The 21,026-nt window shown below is 39.5% G+C and overlaps 1 protein-coding gene across 5 annotated transcripts in view; it reads right to left on the reverse strand.

Moving 5' to 3' along the window:
• The window catches only part of LOC106717044 (titin-like), an 88,085-nt gene that overhangs the window by 18,650 nt on the left and 48,409 nt on the right, over nucleotides 1-21,026 (reverse strand). For all 5 annotated transcript variants that reach the window (XM_045686034.1, XM_045686032.1, XM_045686031.1 and 2 more), the window contains 2 exons: nucleotides 14,257-19,858; nucleotides 6,110-7,311 (listed from right to left, as the gene is read on the reverse strand). In XM_045686034.1, coding sequence (XP_045541990.1) covers nucleotides 6,110-7,311; nucleotides 14,257-19,858 — 6,804 coding nt within the window. The remainder of the gene's footprint in view (nucleotides 1-6,109; nucleotides 7,312-14,256; nucleotides 19,859-21,026) is intronic.

The following is a 21,026-nucleotide window of genomic DNA, read 5'->3' on the forward strand; positions in this document are numbered from 1 at the left end:
CCCTCCTCTTCTATGATCTTTTCAGGAAGCTCCACCACTTGTGGGACCTCAGGGATCTCTTCGTAATCTGGAGCAGTTTCTTCTGTCATGATAACACTAGTGATGGGTTCTTCTCCTTCCTTTTCAATAGTGGTTATCACTGTTTTTTCTTTTTTAGGTCCTTTACGCTTTTTGATGACTCGCTTGACTGTCTTGATCTTCCGAGTTTCACCATTTTCCGTTTTCACTTCATCAATTTGGACTTGTTCGGGTTCTTCTTCGATCACTTCAGCATTTTGTGTGTCGTGTAAAGTGTCAAATAGAGATGTAGTGTCATCGAGTATTTCCTCTGATGTGTGTTCAGTAATGATTGGTTGGTTATCATATATTTGTGTGGATGTGTTTTCTGTTGTTTCATGTTTTGGAATTGATTTCTTTTGAACAGAAAGTTTAGTTATTTTACCTTTACGTGGCTTACCATCGTTATTTGGCACCTCCTCTTCTTTGGTCTTTTCAGGAAGCTTCACCACTTGTGGGACCTCAGGGATCTCTTCGTAATCTGGAGCAGTTTCTTCTGTCACGATAACACTAGTGATGGGTTCTTCTCCTTCCTTTTCAATAGTGGTTATCACTGTTTTTTCTTTTTTAGGTCCTTTACGCTTTTTGATGACTCGCTTGACTGTCTTGATCTTCCGAGTTTCACCACTTTCCGTTTTCACTTCATCAATTTGGACTTGTACGGGTTCTTCTTCGATCACTTCAGCTTCTTCTTTTTCGTATAACGAGTCAAGAGGAGATGTAGTGTCATCGAGTATTTCCTCTGATGTGTGTTCAGTAACGATTGGTTGGTTATCATCTATTTGTGTTGATGTGATTTCTGTTGTTTCGTGTTTTGGAATTGGTTTCTTTCGAGTAGTACGTTTAGTTATTTTACTTTTACGTGGCTTCCCATCGTCATTTGGTACCTCCTCTTCTATGGTCTCTTCAGGAAGCTCCACCACTTGTGGGACCTCAGGGATCTCTTCGTAATCTGGAGCAGTTTCTTCTGTCACGATAACACTAGTGATGGGTTCTTCTCCTTCCTTTTCAATTGTGGTTATCACTGTTTTTTCTTTTTTAGGTCCTTTACGCTTTTTGATGACTCGCTTGACTGTCTTGATCTTCCGAGTTTCACCACTTTCCGTTTTCACTTCATCAATTTGGACTTGTTCGGGTTCTTCTTCGATCACTTCAGCAATTTGTGTGTCGTGTAAAGTGTCTAATAGAGATGTAGTGTCATCGAGTATTTCCTCTGATGTGTGTTCAGTAACGATTGGTTGGTTATCATCTATTTGTGTTGATGTGATTTCTGTTGTTTCGTGTTTTGGAATTGATTTCTTTTTAACAGTAAGTTTAGTTATTTTACCTTTACGCGGCTTACCATCGTCATTTGGCATCTCCTCTTCTATGGTCTCTTCAGGAAGCTCCACCACTTGTGGGACCTCAGGGATCTCTTCGTAATCTGGAGCAGTTTCTTCTGTCATGATAACACTAGTGATGGGTTCTTCTCCTTCCTTTTCAATAGTGGTTATCACTGTTTTTTCTTTTTTAGGTCCTTTACGCTTTTTGATGACTCGCTTGACTGTCTTGATCTTCCGAGTTTCACCATTTTCCAATTTCACTTCATCAATTTGGACTTGTTCGGGTTCTTCTTCGATCACTTCAGCATTTTGTGTGTCGTGTAAAGTGTCAAATAGAGATGTAGCGTCATCGAGTATTTCCTCTGATGTGTGTTCAGTAACGATTGGTTGGTTATCATCTATTTGTGTTGATGTGATTTCTGTTGTTTCGTGTTTTGGAATTGATTTCTTTTTAACAGTAAGTTTAGTTATTTTACCTTTACGCGGCTTACCATCGTCATTTGGCATCTCCTCTTCTATGGTCTCTTCAGGAAGCTCCACCACTTGTGGGACCTCAGGGATCTCTTCGTAATCTGGAGCAGTTTCTTCTGTCATGATAACACTAGTGATGGGTTCTTCTCCTTCCTTTTCAATAGTGGTTATCACTGTTTTTTCTTTTTTAGGTCCTTTACGCTTTTTGATGACTCGCTTGACTGTCTTGATCTTCCGAGTTTCACCATTTTCCAATTTCACTTCATCAATTTGGACTTGTTCGGGTTCTTCTTCGATCACTTCAGCATTTTGTGTGTCGTGTAAAGTGTCAAATAGAGATGTAGTGTCATCGAGTATTTCCTCTGATGAGTGTTCAGTAACGATTGGTTGGTTATCATCTATTTGTGTTGATGTGATTTCTGTTGTTTCGTGTTTTGGAATTGATTTCTTTTTAACAGTAAGTTTAGTTATTTTACCTTTACGCGGCTTACCATCGTCATTTGGCATCTCCTCTTCTATGGTCTCTTCAGGAACTTCCACCACTTGTGGGACCTCAGGGATCTCTTCGTAATCTGGAGCAGTTTCTTCTGTCACGATAACACTAGTGACGGGTTCTTCTCCTTCCTTTTCAATAGTGGTTATCACTGTTTCTTCTTTTTTAGCTCCTTTACGCTTTTTGATGACTCGCTTCACTGTCTTGATCTTCCGAGTTTCACCACTTTCCGTTTTCACTTCATCAATTTGGACTTGTTTGGGTTCTTCTTCGATCACTTCAGCATTTTGTGTGTCGTGTAAAGTGTCAAATAGAGATGTAGTGTCATCGAGTATTTCGTCTGATGTGTGTTCAGTAATGATTGGTTGGTTATCATATATTTGTGTGGATGTGTTTTCTGTTGTTTCGTGTTTTGGAATTGATTTCTTTTGAACAGTAAGTTTAGTTATTTTACCTTTACGTGGCTTACCGTCGTCATTTGGCACCTCCTCTTCTTTGGTCTTTTCAGGAAGCTCCACCACTTGTGGGACCTCAGGGATCTCTTCGTAATCTGGAGCAGTTTCTTCTGTCACGATAACACTAGTGATGGGTTCTTCTCCTTCATTTTCAATAGTGGTTATCACTGTTTTTTCTTTTTTAGGTCCTTTACGCTTTTTGATGACTCGCTTGACTGTCTTGATCTTCCGAGTTTCACCACTTTCCGTTTTCACTTCATCAATTTGGACTTGTTCGGGTTCTTCTTCGATCACTTCAGCTTCTTCTTTTTCGTATAACGAGTCAAGAGGAGATGTAGTGTCATCGAGTATTTCTTCTGATGTGTGTTCAATAACGATTGGTTGGTTATCATCTATTTGTGTGGATGTGTTTTCTGTTGTTTCGTGTTTTGGAATTGATTTCTTTTGAACAGTAAGTTTAGTAATTTTACCTTTACGTGGCTTACCATCGTCATTTGGCACCTCCTCTTCTTTGGTCTTTTCAGGAAGCTCCACCACTTGTGGGACCTCAGGGATCTCTTCGTAATCTGGAGCAGTTTCTTCTGTCACGATAACACTAGTGATGGGTTCTTCTCCTTCCTTTTCAATAGTGGTTATCACTGTTTTTTCTTTTTTAGGTCCTTTACGCTTTTTGATGACTCGCTTGACTGTCTTGATCTTCCGAGTTTCACCACTTTCCGTTTTCACTTCATCAATTTGGACTTGTTCGGGTTCTTCTTCGATCTCTTCAGCTTCTTCTTTTTCGTATAACGAGTCAAGAGGAGATGTAGTGTCATCGAGTATTTCTTCTGATGTGTGTTCAATAACGATTGGTTGGTTATCATCTATTTGTGTTGATGTGATTTCTGTTGTTTCGTGTTTTGGAATTGGTTTCTTTCGAGTAGTACGTTTAGTTATTTTACTTTTACGTGGCTTACCATCGTCATTTGGTACCTCCTCTTCTATGGTCTCTTCAGGAAGCTCTACCACTTGTGGGACCTCAGGGATCTCTTCGTAATCTGGAGTAGTTTCTTCTGTCACGATAACACTAGTGATGGGTTCTTCTCCTTCCTTTTCAATAGTGGTTATCACTGTTTTTTCTTTTTTAGGTCCTTTACGCTTTTTGATGACTCGCTTGACTGTCTTGATCTTCCGAGTTTCACCACTTTCCGTTTGCACTGCATCAATTTGGACTTGTTCGGGTTCTTCTTCGATCACTTCAGCATTTTGTGTGTCATGTAAAGTGTCTAATAGTGATGTAGTGTCATCGAGTATTTCCTCTGATGTGTGTTCAGTAACGATTGGATGGTTATCATCTATTTGTGTTGATGTGATTTCTGTTGTTTCGTGTTTTGGAATTGATTTCTTTTGAACAGTTTGTTTAGTTATTTTACCTTTACGCGGCTTACCATCGTCATTTGGCACCTCCTCTTCTATGGTCTCTTCAGGAAGCTCCACCACTTGTGGAACCTCAGGGATCGCTTCGTAATCTGGAACAGTTTCTTCTGTCACGATAACACTAGTGACGGGTTCTTCTCCTTCCTTTTCAATAGTGGTTATCACTGTTTTTTCTTTTTTGGGTCCTTTACGCTTTTTGATGACTCGCTTGACTGTCTTGATCTTCTGTATTTCACCACTTTCCGTTTTCACTTCATCAATTTGGACTTGTTCTGGTTCTTCTTCAATCACTTCAGCATTTTGTGTGTCGTGTAAAGTGTCAAATAGAGATGTAGTGTCATCGAGTATTTCCTCTGATGTGTGTTCAGTAACGATTGGTTGGTTATCATCTATTTGTGTTGATGTGATTTCTGTTGTTTCGTGTTTTGGTATTGGTTTCTTTTGAGTAGTACGTTTAGTTATTTTACTTTTACGCGGCTTACCATCGTCATTTGGCACCTCCTCTTCTATGGTCTCTTCAGGAAGCTCCACCACTTGTGGAACCTCAGGGATCGCTTCGTAATCTGGAGCAGTTTCTTCTGTCACGATAACACTAGTGACGGGTTCTTCTCCTTCCTTTTCAATAGTGGTTATCACTGTTTCTTCTTTTTTAGCTCCTTTACGCTTTTTGATGACTCGCTTGACTGTCTTGATCTTCCGAGTTTCACCACTTTCCGTTTTCACTTCATCAATTTGGACTTGCACGGGTTCTTCTTCGATCACTTCAGCTTCTTCTTTTTCGTATAACGAGTCAAGAGGAGATGTAGTGTCATCGAGTATTTCTTCTGATGTGTATTCAATAACGATCGGTTGGTTATCATCTATTTTTGTTGATGTGATTTCTGTTGTTTCGTGTTTTGGAATTGGTTTCTTTCGAGTAGTACGTTTAGTTATTTTACTTTTACGTGGCTTGCTATCGTCATTTGGCACCTCCTCTTCTATGGTCTCTTCAGGAAGCTCCACCACTTGTGGGTCCTCAGGGATCTCTTCGTAATCTGGAGCAGTTTCTTCTGTCACGATAACACTAGTGATGGGTTCTTCTCCTTCCTTTTCAATAGTGGTTATCACTGTTTTTTCTTTTTTAGGTCCTTTACGCTTTTTGATGACTCGCTTGACTGTCTTGATCTTCCGAGTTTCACCACTTTCCGTTTTCACTGCATCAATTTGGACTTGTTCGGGTTCTTCTTCGATCACTTCAGCATTTTGTGTGTCATGTAAAGTGTCTAATAGTGATGTAGTGTCATCGAGTATTTCCTCTGATGTGTGTTCAGTAACGATTGGTTGGTTATCATCTATTTGTGTTGATGTGATTTCTGTTGTTTCGTGTTTTGGAATTGATTTCTTTTGAACAGTATGTTTAGTTATTTTACCTTTACGCGGCTTACCATCGTCATTTGGCAACTCCTCTTCTATGGTCTCTTCAGGAAGCTCCACCACTTGTGGAACCTCAGGGATCGCTTCGTAGTCTGGAGCAGTTTCTTCTGTCACGATAACACTAGTGACGGGTTCTTCTCCTTCCTTTTCAATAGTGGTTATCACTGTTTTTTCTTTTTTAGGTCCTTTACGCTTTTTGATGACTCGCTTGACTGTCTTGATCTTCTGTATTTCACCACTTTCCGTTTTCACTTCATCAATTTGGACTTGTTCTGGTTCTTCTTCAATCACTTCAGCATTTTGTGTGTCGTGTAAAGTGTCAAATAGAGATGTAGTGTCATCGAGTATTTCCTCTGATGTGTGTTCAGTAACGATTGGTTGGTTATCATCTATTTGTGTTGATGAGATTTCTGTTGTTTCGTGTTTTGGTATTGGTTTCTTTTGAGTAGTACATTTAGTTATTTTACTTTTACGGGGCTTACCATCGTCATTTAGCACATCCTCTTCTATGGTCTCTTCAGGAAGCTCCACAACTTGTGGGACCTCAGGGATCTCTTCGAAATCTGGAGCAGTTTCTTCTGTCACGATAACACTAGTGACGGGTTCTTCGCCTTCCTTTTCAATCGTTGTTATTTCTGTTACTTCTTTCTTGAGTCCTTTTTGTTTTTTGATCACTCGTTTCACTGTCTTGACCTTCTGAGTTTCACCACTTTCCGGTTTCTCTTCATCTATGTGTACTTGTTCGGGTTCTTCATCGACCACTTTAGCATTTTGTGTTTCGTGTATAGTGTCAAGTGGAGATGTTGTTTCATCGAGTATTTTCTCTGTTGTGTGAATTGTGTCGACTGGTTGGTCATCATACATTTGTGTTGTTTTTATTTTACGTGGCTTACCGTCATCAGTTGGTTCCACCTCTTCTATGGTCTCTTCGGGAAGCTCGAGCACTATTGGTACTTCAGGGGTCTCTTCGAAATCTGGAACAATTTCTTCTTTCACGATAACACTAGTGACTGGTTCTTCTCCTTCCTTTTCAATAGTGGTTATCACTGTTTTTTCTTTTTTAGGTCCTTTACGCTTTTTGATGACTCGCTTGACTGTCTTGATCTTCCGAGTTTCACCACTTTCCGTTTTCACTTCATCAATTTGGACTTGTTCGGGTTCTTCTTCGATCACTTCAGCATTTTGTGTGTCGTGTAAAGTGTCAAATAGAGATGTAGTGTCATCGAGTATTTCCTCTGATGTGTGTTCAGTAACGATTGGTTGGTTATCATCAATTTGTGTTGATGTGATTTCTGTTGTTTCGTGTTTTGGAATTGGTTTCTTTCGAGAAGTACGTTTGGTTATTTTACTTTTACGTGGCTTACCATCGTCATTTGGCACCTCCTCTTCTATCGTCTCTTCAGGAAGTTCCACCACTTGTGGGACCTCAGGGATCTCTTCGTAATCTAGAGCAGTTTCTTCTGTCACGATAACACTAGTGACGGGTTCTTCTCCTTCCTTTTCAATAGTGGTTATCACTGTTTCTTCTTTTTTAGCTCCTTTACGCTTTTTGATGACTCGCTTGACTGTCTTGATCTTCCGAGTTTCACCACTTTCCGTTTTCACTTCATCAATTTGGACTTGTTCGGGTTCTTCTTCGATCACTTCAGCATTTTGTGTGTCGTGTAAAGTGTCAAATATAGATGTAGTGTCATCGAGTTTTTCCTCTGATGTGTGTTCAATAACGATTGGTTGGTTATCATCTATTTGTGTTGATGTGATTTTTGTTGTTTCGTGTTTTGGAATTGGTTTCTTTCGAGAAGTACGTTTGGTTATTTTACTTTTACGTGGCTTACCATCGTCATTTGGCACCTCCTCTTCTATCGTCTCTTCAGGAAGTTCCACCACTTGTGGGACCTCAGGGATCTCTTCGTAATCTAGAGCAGTTTCTTCTGTCACGATAACACTAGTGACGGGTTCTTCTCCTTCCTTTTCAATAGTGGTTATCACTGTTTCTTCTTTTTTAGCTCCTTTACGCTTTTTGATGACTCGCTTGACTGTCTTGATCTTCCGAGTTTCACCACTTTCCGTTTTCACTTCATCAATTTGGACTTGTTCGGGTTCTTCTTCGATCACTTCAGCTTCTTGTTTTTCGTATAACGAGTCAAGTGGAGATGTAGTGTCATCGAGTATTTCCTCTGATGTGTGTTCAGTAACGATTGGTTGGTTATCATCTATTTGTGTTGATGTGATTTCTGTTGTTTCGTGTTTTGGAATTGGTTTCTTTCGAGTAGTACGTTTAGTTATTTTACTTTTACGTGGCTTGCTATCGTCATTTGGCACCTCCTCTTCTATGGTCTCTTCAGGAAGCTCCACCACTTGTGGGACCTCAGGGATCTCTTCGTAATCTGGAGCAGTTTCTTCTGTCACGATAACACTAGTGATGGGTTCTTCTCCTTCCTTTTCAATAGTGGTTATCACTGTTTTTTCTTTTTTAGGTCCTTTACGCTTTTTGATGACTCGCTTGACTGTCTTGATCTTCTGTATTTCACCACTTTCCGTTTTCACTTCATCAATTTGGACTTGTTCTGGTTCTTCTTCAATCACTTCAGCATTTTGTGTGTCGTGTAAAGTGTCAAATAGAGATGTAGTATCATCGAGTATTTCCTCTGTTGTGTGTTCAGTAACGATTGGTTGGTTATCATCTATTTGTGTTGATGTGATTTCTGTTGTTTCGTGTTTTGGTATTGGTTTCTTTTGAGTAGTACGTTTAGTTATTTTACTTTTACGGGGCTTACCATCGTCATTTGGCACCTCCTCTTCTATGGTCTCTTCAGGAAGCTCCACCACTTGTGGGACCTCAGGGATCTCTTCGAAATCTGGAGCAGTTTCTTCTGTCACGATAACACTAGTGACGGGTTCTTCGCCTTCCTTTTCAATCGTTGTTATTTCTGTTACTTCTTTCTTGAGTCCTTTTTGTTTTTTGATCACTCGTTTCACTGTCTTGACCTTCTGAGTTTCACCTCTTTCCGGTTTCTCTTCATGTACGTGTATTTGCTCGGGTTCTTCTTCGATCACTTTAGCATTTCGTGTTTCGTGTATAGTGTCAAGTGGAGATGTTGCTTCATCGAGTATTTTCTCTGTTGTGTGAATTGTGTCGACTGGTTGGTCATCATCCATTTGTGTTGTTTTTATTTTACGTGGCTTACCGTCATCAGTTGGTTCCACCTCTTCTATGGTCTCTTCGGGAAGCTCGAGCACTATTGGTACTTCAGGGGTCTCTTCGAAATCTGGAACAATTTCTTCTTTCACGATAACACTAGTGACTGGTTCTTCTCCTTCCTTTTCAATAGTGGTTATCACTGTTTCTTCTTTTTTAGGTCCTTTACGCTTTTTGATGACTCGCTTGACTGTCTTGATCTTCCGAGTTTCACCACTTTCCGTTTTCACTTCATCAATTTGGACTTGTTCGGGTTCTTCTTCGATCACTTCAGCATTTTGTGTGTCGTGTAAAGTGTCAAATAGAGATGTAGTGTCATCGAGTATTTCCTCTGATGTGTGTTCAGTAACGATTGGTTGGTTATCATCAATTTGTGTTGATGTGATTTCTGTTGTTTCGTGTTTTGGAATTGGTTTCTTTCGAGAAGTACGTTTGGTTATTTTACTTTTACGTGGCTTACCATCGTCATTTGGCACCTCCTCTTCTATCGTCTCTTCAGGAAGTTCCACCACTTGTGGGACCTCAGGGATCTCTTCGTAAACTAGAGCAGTTTCTTCTGTCACGATAACACTAGTGACGGGTTCTTCTCCTTCCTTTTCAATAGTGGTTATCACTGTTTTTTCTTTTTTAGGTCCTTTACGCTTTTTGATGACTCGCTTGACTGTCTTGATCTTCCGAGTTTCACCACTTTCTGTTTTCACTTCATCAATTTGGACTTGTTCGGGTTCTTCTTCGATCACTTCAGCTTCTTGTTTTTCGCATAACGAGTCAAGTGGAGATGTAGTGTCATCGAGTATTTCCTCTGATGTGTGTTCAGTAACGATTGGTTGGTTATCATCTATTTGTGTTGATGTGATTTCTGCTGTTTCGTGTTTTGGAATTGGTTTCTTTCGAGTAGTACGTTTAGTTATTTTACTTTTACGTGGCTTACCATCGTCATTTGGCACCTCCTCTTCTATTGTCTCTTCAGGAAGCTCCACCACTTGTGGGACCTCAGGGATCTCTTCGTAATCTAGAGCAGTTTCTTCTGTCACGATAACACTAGTGACGGGTTCTTCTCCTTCCTTTTCAATAGTGGTTATCACTGTTTTTTCTTTTTTAGCTCCTTTACGCTTTTTGATGACTCGCTTGACTGTCTTGATCTTCCGAGTTTCACCACTTTCCGTTTTCACTTCATCAATTTGGACTTGTTCGGGTTCTTCTTCGATCACTCCAGCTTCTTGTTTTTCGCATAACGAGTCAAGTGGAGATGTAGTGTCATCGAGTATTTCCTCTGATGTGTGTTCAGTAACGATTGGTTGGTTATCATCTATTTGTGTTGATGTGATTTCTGCTGTTTCGTGTTTTGGAATTGGTTTCTTTCGAGTAGTACGTTTAGTTATTTTACTTTTACGTGGCTTACCATCGTCATTTGGCACCTCCTCTTCTATTGTCTCTTCAGGAAGCTCCACCACTTGTGGGACCTCAGGGATCTCTTCGTAATCTAGAGCAGTTTCTTCTGTCACGATAACACTAGTGACGGGTTCTTCTCCTTCCTTTTCAATAGTGGTTATCACTGTTTTTTCTTTTTTAGCTCCTTTACGCTTTTTGATGACTCGCTTGACTGTCTTGATCTTCCGAGTTTCACCACTTTCCGTTTTCACTTCATCAATTTGGACTTGTTCGGGTTCTTCTTCGATCACTTCAGCTTCTTGTTTTTCGTCTAACGAGTCAAGTGGAGATGTAGTGTCATCGAGTATTTCCTCTGATGTGTGTTCAGTAAAGATTGGTTGGTTATCATCTATTTGTGTTGATGTGATTTCTGTTGTTTCGTGTTTTGATATTGGTTTCTGTCGAGTAGTACGTTTAGTTATTTTACTTTTACGTGGCTTACCATCGTCATTTGGCACCTGCTCTTCTATCGTCTCTTCAGGAAGATCCACCACTTGTGGGACCTCAGGGATCTCTTCGTAATCTGGAGCAGTTTCTTCTGTCACGATAACACTAGTGCCTGGTTCTTCTCCTTCCTTTTCAATAGTGGTTATCACTGTTTTTTCTTTTTTAGCTCCTTTACGCTTTTTGATGACTCGCTTGACTGTCTTGATCTTCCGAGTTTCACCACTTTCTGTTTTCACTTCATCAATTTGGACTTGTTCGGGTTCTTCTTCGATCACTTCAGCTTCTTGTTTTTCGCATAACGAGTCAAGTGGAGATGTAGTGTCATCGAGTATTTCCTCTGATGTGTGTTCAGTAACGATTGGTTGGTTATCATCTATTTGTGTTGATGTGATTTCTGTTGTTTCGTGTTTTGGAATTGATTTCTTTCGAGAAGTACGTTTGGTTATTTTACTTTTACGTGGCTTACCATCGTCATTTGGCACCTCCTCTTCTATGGTCTCTTCAGGAAGCTCCACCACTTGTGGGACCTCAGGGATCTCTTCGAAATCTAGAATAGTTTCTTCTGTCGCGATAACACTAGTGACGGGTTCTTCGCCTTCCTTTTCAATCGTTGTTACTTCTGTTACTTCTTTCTTGAGTCCTTTTTGTTTTTTGATCATTCGTTTGACTGTCTTGACCTTCTGAGTTTCACCACTTTCCGGTTTCACTTCATCTATGTGTACTTGTTCGGGTTCTTCTTCGATCACTTTAGCAGTTTGTGTTTCTTGTAAAGTGTCAAGTGGAGATGTTGTTTCATCGAGTATTTTCTCTGTTGTGTGAATTGTGTCGACTGGTTGGTCATCATACATTTGTGTTGTTTTTATTTTACGTGGCTTACCGTCATCAGTTGGTTCCACCTCTTCTATGGTCTCTTCGGGAAACTCGAGCACTATTGGTACTTCAGGGGTCTCTTCGAAATCTGGAACAGTTTCTTCTTTCACGATAACACTAGTGACTGGTTCTTCTCCTTCCTTTTCAATAGTGGTTATCACTGTTTCTTCTTTTTTAGCTCCTTTACGCTTTTTGATGACTCGCTTGACTGTCTTGATCTTCCGAGTTTCACCACTTTCCGTTTTCACTTCATCAATTTGGACTTGTTCGGGTTCTTCTTCGATCACTTCAGCTTCTTGTTTTTCGTATAACGAGTCAAGTGGAGATGTAGTGTCATCGAGTATTTCCTCTGATGTGTGTTCAGTAACGATTGGTTGGTTATCATCTATTTGTGTTGATGTGATTTCTGTTGTTTCGTGTTTTGAAATTGGTTTCTTTCGAGTAGTACGTTTAGTTATTTTACTTTTACGTGGCTTACCATCGTCATTTGGCACCTCCTCTTCTATGGTCTCTTCAGGAAGCTCCACCACTTGTGGGACCTCAGGGATCTCTTCGTAAACTAGAGCAGTTTCTTCTGTCACGATAACACTAGTGACGGGTTCTTCTCCTTCCTTTTCAATAGTGGTTATCACTGTTTTTTCTTTTTTAGGTCCTTTACGCTTTTTGATGACTCGCTTGACTGTCTTGATCTTCCGAGTTTCACCACTTTCCGTTTTCACTTCATCAATTTGGACTTGTTCTGGTTCTTCTTCAATCACTTCAGCATTTTGTGTGTCGTGTAAAGTGTCAAATAGAGATGTAGTGTCATCGAGTATTTCCTCTGTTGTGTGTTCAGTAACGATTGGTTGGTTATCATCTATTTGTGTTGATGAGATTTCTGCTGTTTCGTGTTTTGGAATTGGTTTCTTTCGAGTAGTACGTTTAGTTATTTTACTTTTACGGGGCTTACCATCGTCATTTGGTACCTCCTCTTCTATTGTCTCTTCAGGAAGCTCCACCACTTGTGGGACCTCAGGGATCTCTTCGTAATCTAGAGCAGTTTCTTCTGTCACGATAACACTAGTGACGGGTTCTTCTCCTTCCTTTTCAATAGTGGTTATCACTGTTTCTTCTTTTTTAGCTCCTTTACGCTTTTTGATGACTCGCTTGACTGTCTTGATCTTCCGAGTTTCACCACTTTCCGTTTTCACTTCATCAATTTGGACTTGTTCGGGTTCTTCTTCGATCACTTCAGCTTCTTGTTTTTCGTCTAACGAGTCAAGTGGAGATGTAGTGTCATCGAGTATTTCCTCTGATGTGTGTTCAGTAACGATTGGTTGGTTATCATCTATTTGTGTTGATGTGATTTCTGTTGTTTCGTGTTTTGATATTGGTTTCTTTCGAGTAGTACGTTTAGTTATTTTACTTTTACGTGGCTTACCATCGTCATTTGGCACCTGCTCTTCTATGGTCTCTTCAGGAAGATCCACCACTTGTGGGACCTCAGGGATCTCTTCGTAATCTGGAGCAGTTTCTTCTGTCACGATAACACTAGTGACTGGTTCTTCTCCTTCCTTTTCAATAGTGGTTATCACTGTTTCTTCTTTTTTAGCTCCTTTACGCTTTTTGATGACTCGCTTGACTGTTTTGACCTTCCGAGTTTCACCACTTTCCGTTTTCACTTCATCAATTTGGACTTGTTCGGGTTCTTCTTCGATCACTTCAGCATTTTGTGTGTCGTGTAAAGTGTCAAATAGAGATGTAGTGTCATCGAGTATTTCCTCTGATGTGTGTTCAGTAACGATTGGTTGGTTATCATCTATTTGTGTTGATGTGATTTCTGTTGTTTCGAGTTTTGATATTGGTTTCTTTCGAGTAATACGTTTAGTTATTTTACTTTTACGTGGCTTACCATAGTCATTTGGCACCTCCTCTTCTATGGTCTCTTCAGGAAGCTCCACCACTTGTGGGACCTCAGGGATCTCTTCGTAATCCGGAGCAGTTTCTTCTGTCACGATTACACTAGTGACGGGTTCTTCTCCTTCCTTTTCAATAGTGGTTATCACTGTTTTTTCTTTTTTAGCTCCTTTACGCTTTTTGATGACTCGCTTGACTGTCTTGATCTTCCGAGTTTCACCACTTTCCGTTTTCACTTCATCAATTTGGACTTGTTCGGGTTCTTCTTCGATCACTTCAGCTTCTTGTTTTTCGTCTAACGAGTCAAGTGGAGATGTAGTGTCATCGAGTATTTCCTCTGATGTGTGTTCAGTAACGATTGGTTGGTTATCATCTATTTGTGTTGATGTTATTTCTGTTGTTTCGTGTTTTGATATTGGTTTCTTTCGAGTAGTACGTTTAGTTATTTTACTTTTACGTGGCTTACCATCGTCATTTGGCACCTCCTCTTCTATGGTCTCTTCAGGAAGCTCCACCACTTGTGGGACCTCAGGGATATCTTCGTAATCTAGAGCAGTTTCTTCTGTCACGATAACACTAGTGACGGGTTCTTCTCCTTCCTTTTCAATAGTGGTTATCACTGTTTTTTCTTTTTTAGGTCCTTTACGCTTTTTGATGACTCGCTTGACTGTCTTGATCTTCCGAGTTTCACCACTTTCCGTTTTCACTTCATCAATTTGGACTTGTTCGGGTTCTTCTTCGATCACTTCAGCTTCTTGTTTTTCGTATAACAAGTCAAGTGGAGATGTAGTGTCATCGAGTATTTCCTCTGATGTGTGTTCAGTAACGATTGGTTGGTTATCATCAATTTGTGTTGATGTGATTTCTGTTGTTTCGTGTTTTGATATTGGTTTCTTTCGAGTAATACGTTTAGTTATTTTACTTTTACGTGGCTTACCATAGTCATTTGGCACCTCCTCTTCTATGGTCTCTTCAGGAAGCTCCACCACTTGTGGGACCTCAGGGATCTCTTCGTAATCCGGAGCAGTTTCTTCTGTCACGATTACACTAGTGACGGGTTCTTCTCCTTCCTTTTCAATAGTGGTTATCACTGTTTTTTCTTTTTTAGCTCCTTTACGCTTTTTGATGACTCGCTTGACTGTCTTGATCTTCCGAGTTTCACCACTTTCCGTTTTCACTTCATCAATTTGGACTTGTTCGGGTTCTTCTTCGATCACTTCAGCTTCTTGTTTTTCGTCTAACGAGTCAAGTGGAGATGTAGTGTCATCGAGTATTTCCTCTGATGTGTGTTCAGTAACGATTGGTTGGTTATCATCTATTTGTGTTGATGTGATTTCTGTTGTTTCGTGTTTTGATATTGGTTTCTTTCGAGTAGTACGTTTAGTTATTTTACTTTTACGTGGCTTACCATCGTCATTTGGCACCTCCTCTTCTATGGTCTCTTCAGGAAGCTCCACCACTTGTGGGACCTCAGGGATCTCTTCGTAATCCGGAGCAGTTTCTTCTGTCACGATAACACTAGTGACGGGTTCTTCTCCTTCCTTTTCAATAGTGGTTATCACTGTTTTTTCTTTTTTAGCTCCTGTACGCTTTTTGATGACTCGCTTTACTGTCTTGATCTTCCGAGTTTCACCACTTTCCGTTTTCACTTCATCAATATGGACTTGTTCAGGTTCTTCTTCGATCACTTCAGCTTCTTGTTTTTCGTATAACGAGTCAATTGGAGATGTAGTGTCATCGAGTATTTCCTCTGATGTGTGTTCAGTAACGATTGGTTGGTTATCATCTATTTGTGTTGATGTGATTTCTGTTGTTTCGTGTTTTGATATTGGTTTCTTTCGAGTAGTACGTTTAGTTATTTTACTTTTACGTGGCTTACCATCGTCATTTGGCACCTCCTCTTCTATGGTCTCTTCAGGAAGCTCCACCACTTGTGGGACCTCAGGGATCTCTTCGTAATCTGGAGCAGTTTCTTCTGTCACGATAACACTAGTGACTGGTTCTTCTCCTTCCTTTTCAATAGTGGTTATCACTGTTTCTTCTTTTTTAGCTCCTTTACGCTTTTTGATGACTCGCTTGACTGTTTTGACCTTCCGAGTTTCACCACTTTCCGTTTTCACTTCATCAATTTGGACTTGTTCGGGTTCTTCTTCGATCACTTCAGCTTCTTGTTTTTCGTATAACGAGTCAAGTGGAGATGTAGTGTCATCGAGTATTTCCTCTGATGTGTGTTCAGTAACGATTGGTTGATTATCATCTATTTGTGTTGATGTGATTTCTGTTGTTTCGTGTTTTGATATTGGTTTCTTTCGAGTAGTACGTTTAGTTATTTTACTTTTACGTGGCTTACCATTGTCATTTGGCATCTCCTCTTCTATGGTCTCTTCAGGAAGCTCCACCACTTGTGGGACCTCAGGGATCTCTTCGTAATCTGGAGCAGTTTCTTCTGTCACGATAACACTAGTGACTGGTTCTTCTCCTTCCTTTTCAATAGTGGTTATCACTGTTTCTTCTTTTTTAGCTCCTTTACGCTTTTTGATGACTCGCTTGACTGTTTTGACCTTCCGAGTTTCACCACTTTCCGTTTTCACTTCATCAATTTGGACTTGTTCGGGTTCTTCTTCGATCACTTCAGCTTCTTGTTTTTCGTATAACGAGTCAAGTGGAGATGTAGTGTCATCGAGTATTTCCTCTGATGTATGTTCAGTAACGATTGGTTGGTTATCATCTATTTGTGTTGATGTGATTTCTGTTGTTTCGTGTTTTGATATTGGTTTCTTTCGAGTAGTACGTTTAGTTATTTTACTTTTACGTGGCTTACCATCGTCATTTGGCACCTCCTCTTCTATGGTCTCTTCAGGAAGCTCCACCACTTGTGGGACCTCAGGGATCTCTTCGTAATCCGGAGCAGTTTCTTCTGTCACGATAACACTAGTGACGGGTTCTTCTCCTTCCTTTTCAATAGTGGTTATCACTGTTTCTTCTTTTTTAGCTCCTGTACGCTTTTTGATGACTCGCTTTACTGTCTTGATCTTCCGAGTTTCACCACTTTCCGTTTTCACTTCATCAATATGGACTTGTTCAGGTTCTTCTTCGATCACTTCAGCTTCTTGTTTTTCGTATAACGAGTCAATTGGAGATGTAGTGTCATCGAGTATTTCCTCTGATGTGTGTTCAGTAACGATTGGTTGGTTATCATCTATTTGTGTTGATGTGATTTCTGTTGTTTCGTGTTTTGATATTGGTTTCTTTCGAGTAGTACGTTTAGTTATTTTACTTTTACGTGGCTTACCATCGTCATTTGGCACCTCCTCTTCTATGGTCTCTTCAGGAAGCTCCACCACTTGTGGGACCTCAGGGATCTCTTCGTAATCTGGAGCAGTTTCTTCTGTCACGATAACACTAGTGACTGGTTCTTCTCCTTCCTTTTCAATAGTGGTTATCACTGTTTCTTCTTTTTTAGCTCCTTTACGCTTTTTGATGACTCGCTTGACTGTTTTGACCTTCCGAGTTTCACCACTTTCCGTTTTCACTTCATCAATTTGGACTTGTTCGGGTTCTTCTTCGATCACTTCAGCTTCTTGTTTTTCGTATAACGAGTCAAGTGGAGATGTAGTGTCATCGAGTATTTCCTCTGATGTGTGTTCAGTAACGATTGGTTGATTATCATCTATTTGTGTTGATGTGATTTCTGTTGTTTCGTGTTTTGATATTGGTTTCTTTCGAGTAGTACGTTTAGTTATTTTACTTTTACGTGGCTTACCATCGTCATTTGGCATCTCCTCTTCTATGGTCTCTTCAGGAAGCTCCACCACTTGTGGGACCTCAGGGATCTCTTCGTAATCCGGAGCAGTTTCTTCTGTCACGATAACACTAGTGACGGGTTCTTCTCCTTCCTTTTCAATAGTGGTTATCACTGTTTTTTCTTTTTTAGCTCCTTTACGCTTTTTGATGACTCGCTTGACTGTCTTGATCTTACGAGTTTCACCACTTTCCGTTTTCACTTCATCAATTTGGACTTGTTCGGGTTCTTCTTCGATCACTTCAGCTTCTTGTTTTTCGTATAACGAGTCAAGTGGAGATGTAGTGTCATCGAGTATTTCCTCTGATGTATGTTCAGTAACGATTGGTTGGTTATCATCTATTTGTGTTGATGTGATTTCTGTCTTTTCGTGTTTTGATATTGGTTTCTTTCGAGTAGTACGTTTAGTTATTTTACTTTTAAGTGGCTTACCATCGTCATTTGGCACCTCCTCTTCTATGGTCTCTTCAGGAAGCTCCACCACTTGTGGGACCTCAGGGATATCTTCGTAATCTGGAGCAGTTTCTTCTGTCACGATAACACTAGTTACGGGTTCTTCGCCTTCCTTTTCAATCGTTGTTATTTCTGTAACTTCTTTCTTGAGTCCTTTTTGTTTTTTGATCATTCGTTTGACTGTCTTGACCTTCTGAGTTTCATCACTTTCCGGTTTTACTTCATCTATGTGTACTTGTTCGGGTTCTTCTTCGATCACTTTAGCAGTTTGCGTTTCGTGTAAAGTGTCAAGTGGAGATTTTATTTCATCCAGTACTTTCTCTGTTGTGGGAACTGTGACGACTGGTTGGTTATCATCCATTTGTGTTGTTTTTGTTTTACGTGGTTTACCGTCATCGGTTGGTTCCACCTCTTCTATGGTCTCTTCGGGAAGCTCGAGCACTATTGGTACTTCAGTGGTCTCTTCGTAATCTGGAGCAGTTTCTTCTGTCACGATAACACTAGTGACGGGTTCTTCTCCTTCCTTTTCAATAGTGGTTATCACTGTTTCTTCTTTTTTAGCTCCTTTACGCTTTTTGATGACTCGCTTTACTGTCTTGATCTTCCGAGTTTCACCACTTTCCGTTTTCACTTCATCAATATGGACTTGTTCAGGTTCTTCTTCGATCACTTCAGCTTCTTGTTTTTCGTATAACGAGTCAAGTGGAGATGTAGTGTCATCGAGTATTTCCTCTGATGTGTGTTCAGTAACGATTGGTTGGTTATCATCTATTTGTGTTGATGTGATTTCTGTTGTTTCGTTCTTTGATATTGGTTTCTTTCGAGTAGTACGTTTAGTTATTTTACTTTTACGTGGCTTACCATCGTCATTTGGCACCTCCTCTTCTATCGTCTCTTCAGGAAGCTCCACCACTTGTGGGACCTCAGGGATCTCTTCGTAATCTGGAGCAGTTTCTTCTGTCACGATAACACTAGTGACGGGTTCTTCTCCTTCCTTTTCAATAGTGGTTATCACTGTTTCTTCTTTTTTAGCTCCTTTACGCTTTTTGATGACTCGCTTGACTGTCTTGATCTTCCGAGTTTCACCACTTTCCGTTTTCACTTCATCAATTTGGACTTGTTCGGGTTCTTCTTCGATCACTTCAGCTTCTTGTTTTTCGTATAACGAGTCAAGTGGAGATGTAGTGTCATCGAGTATTTCCTCTGATGTGTGTTCAGTAACGATTGGTTGGTTATCATCTATTTGTGTTGATGTGATTTCTGTTGTTTCGTGTTTTGATATTGGTTTCTTTCGAGTAGTACGTTTAGTTATTTTACTTTTACGTGGCTTACCATCGTCATTTGGCACCTCCTCTTCTATGGTCTCTTCAGGAAGCTCCACCACTTGTGGGACCTCAGGGATCTCTTCGTAATCTGGAGCAGTTTCTTCTGTCACAATAACACTAGTGACGGGTTCTTCGCCTTCCTTTTCAATCGTTGTTATTTCTGTTACTTCTTTCTTGAGTCCTTTTTGTTTTTTGATCACTCGTTTGACTGTCTTGACCTTCTGAGTTTCACCACTTTCCGTTTTCACTTCATCTATTTGTACTTGTTCGGGTTCTTCTTTGATCAGTTCAGTTGTTCTTGTCTCAAGCGGTATATCAAAATCTTTGATATCATCTTTAAATATTTCTTCTGTGTGTTTCACCTTTTTGTTACTCTTTTTCTTAACCTGATATTTTTCTTTAACTACTTTTTTAATTGATTTGTCTGAGTCGCTTTCAACTTGAATCTCTTCAATGTGAACTTGAGATCGCATCTTAGGTATTTGGAAGTTTTCTTCAGGTAGTTCGATTGTACTTTTATCGGTATCTGTCACTAATGATTCATCTCCTTCATACTCCTCTATTTTTACGCTATGATTTACTTCTTTCTCTGATTCTTGTCTTTCATCGTCATCTAGTCTTTCTTCTATTACAATATTTGATTCATTACCTTTTCCATCCTCTGTTTTTCGTTTTCTTATTATAGTTCGCTTTGTCTTAATTTGTTTTGGTTGTCCATTATCAGGCGATTGAATGAATTTTGTTACTATTTCTTCACTTTCTTCTAAATCCGAAGATCTTGGCGAATCTTTGTTAACAAAGGTTTTTTCTGAAAAAGCATATTGTGTTTTAAATTTTACACATTTTACGCTTGCTCATCAATTGGAAATTATTCTACTGTAATTATCTGGATAAGATATTTGTACACAGTAAATCAATAAACCCTTTGAAAGAGTCGGCCTAATGATGTTTGCACTTTGCTAAAATACTAGTACATTGTACTAGTTACTAATAATATGACAATATTACCATGTTTGTATGACAAGAAATATATATTTATAGCCCTATTAGCTTAAATAGCCTAGATTATGAGAAATATGATAAGGGTGCAAAGGTGACTATAGAAAGGCCAATAAGTTGAGAATAAAATATAAAACAATGTCATAGTTGCAATATCGTGCGATTGTTATATCATTAGCTTTATAAGGTAAAATCGTTTTGAGTCGTCCCCTAGTGTCAAAACGTTATTTGTGGTAAAGAAAAACTGTTCACACTGAAACATACTGATGTACTTATGAGAGAAAGTTAATTTGTGTCTGGTTACTCTTTTTTTCTCGTTATGCTATACTGCAGTCGCTGGCCGCAGTATCGCTTGCCTCACGATGTCCAGTAATTTAGGACCGATACAATGTTGTTTTTTTACTATGTTATACGTTATTAAAAAATTAGGTCAAATGTTTACTTTCTTTCAGATGTCAATTGTGTGAAATGTATAACAATTTCATAAGTTGCGACTACAAACCGCACAACTTTTGCATGTTTTCAGTACAAAATAATAAAATACATTTTTGGTTGTTTTTGAAAATTCGGTCTCTATATAATATGTCTAAATTAGAGGCTGAATTTGTACCGACATGTACAGGCTGTCCGGTTACTATAAATGACAGGGGGCTAGAAAACCTTTATAACCAAACAACAATCATATTTTTGTAACACCCTGTATAATCTCTTTTAAATTTTTCCCAGATGAAATTTAACTTTTTTGCGCCGACGTCTTCCGGATGTAGGACAACTGATGGGTTCGAAAGTAGTCGGTAACGACACCGAACAAATACGTGAGTGTTTGTCTGTTTATAAATGTATCAGTTTAAAAGAATCCCTAGTTTCCTTACCTATAACCATATGGTACAATTTTAAATATGAATGCTATATAATATACACTAATTTGTGAAAAATACTCCGCTTATAACCGATAAGTTGTTATTCTAAAAAGATTT

Source organism: Papilio machaon, chromosome Z, assembly GCF_912999745.1.
Source record: "Papilio machaon chromosome Z, ilPapMach1.1, whole genome shotgun sequence".
Classification (NCBI taxonomy): domain Eukaryota; kingdom Metazoa; phylum Arthropoda; class Insecta; order Lepidoptera; family Papilionidae; genus Papilio; species Papilio machaon.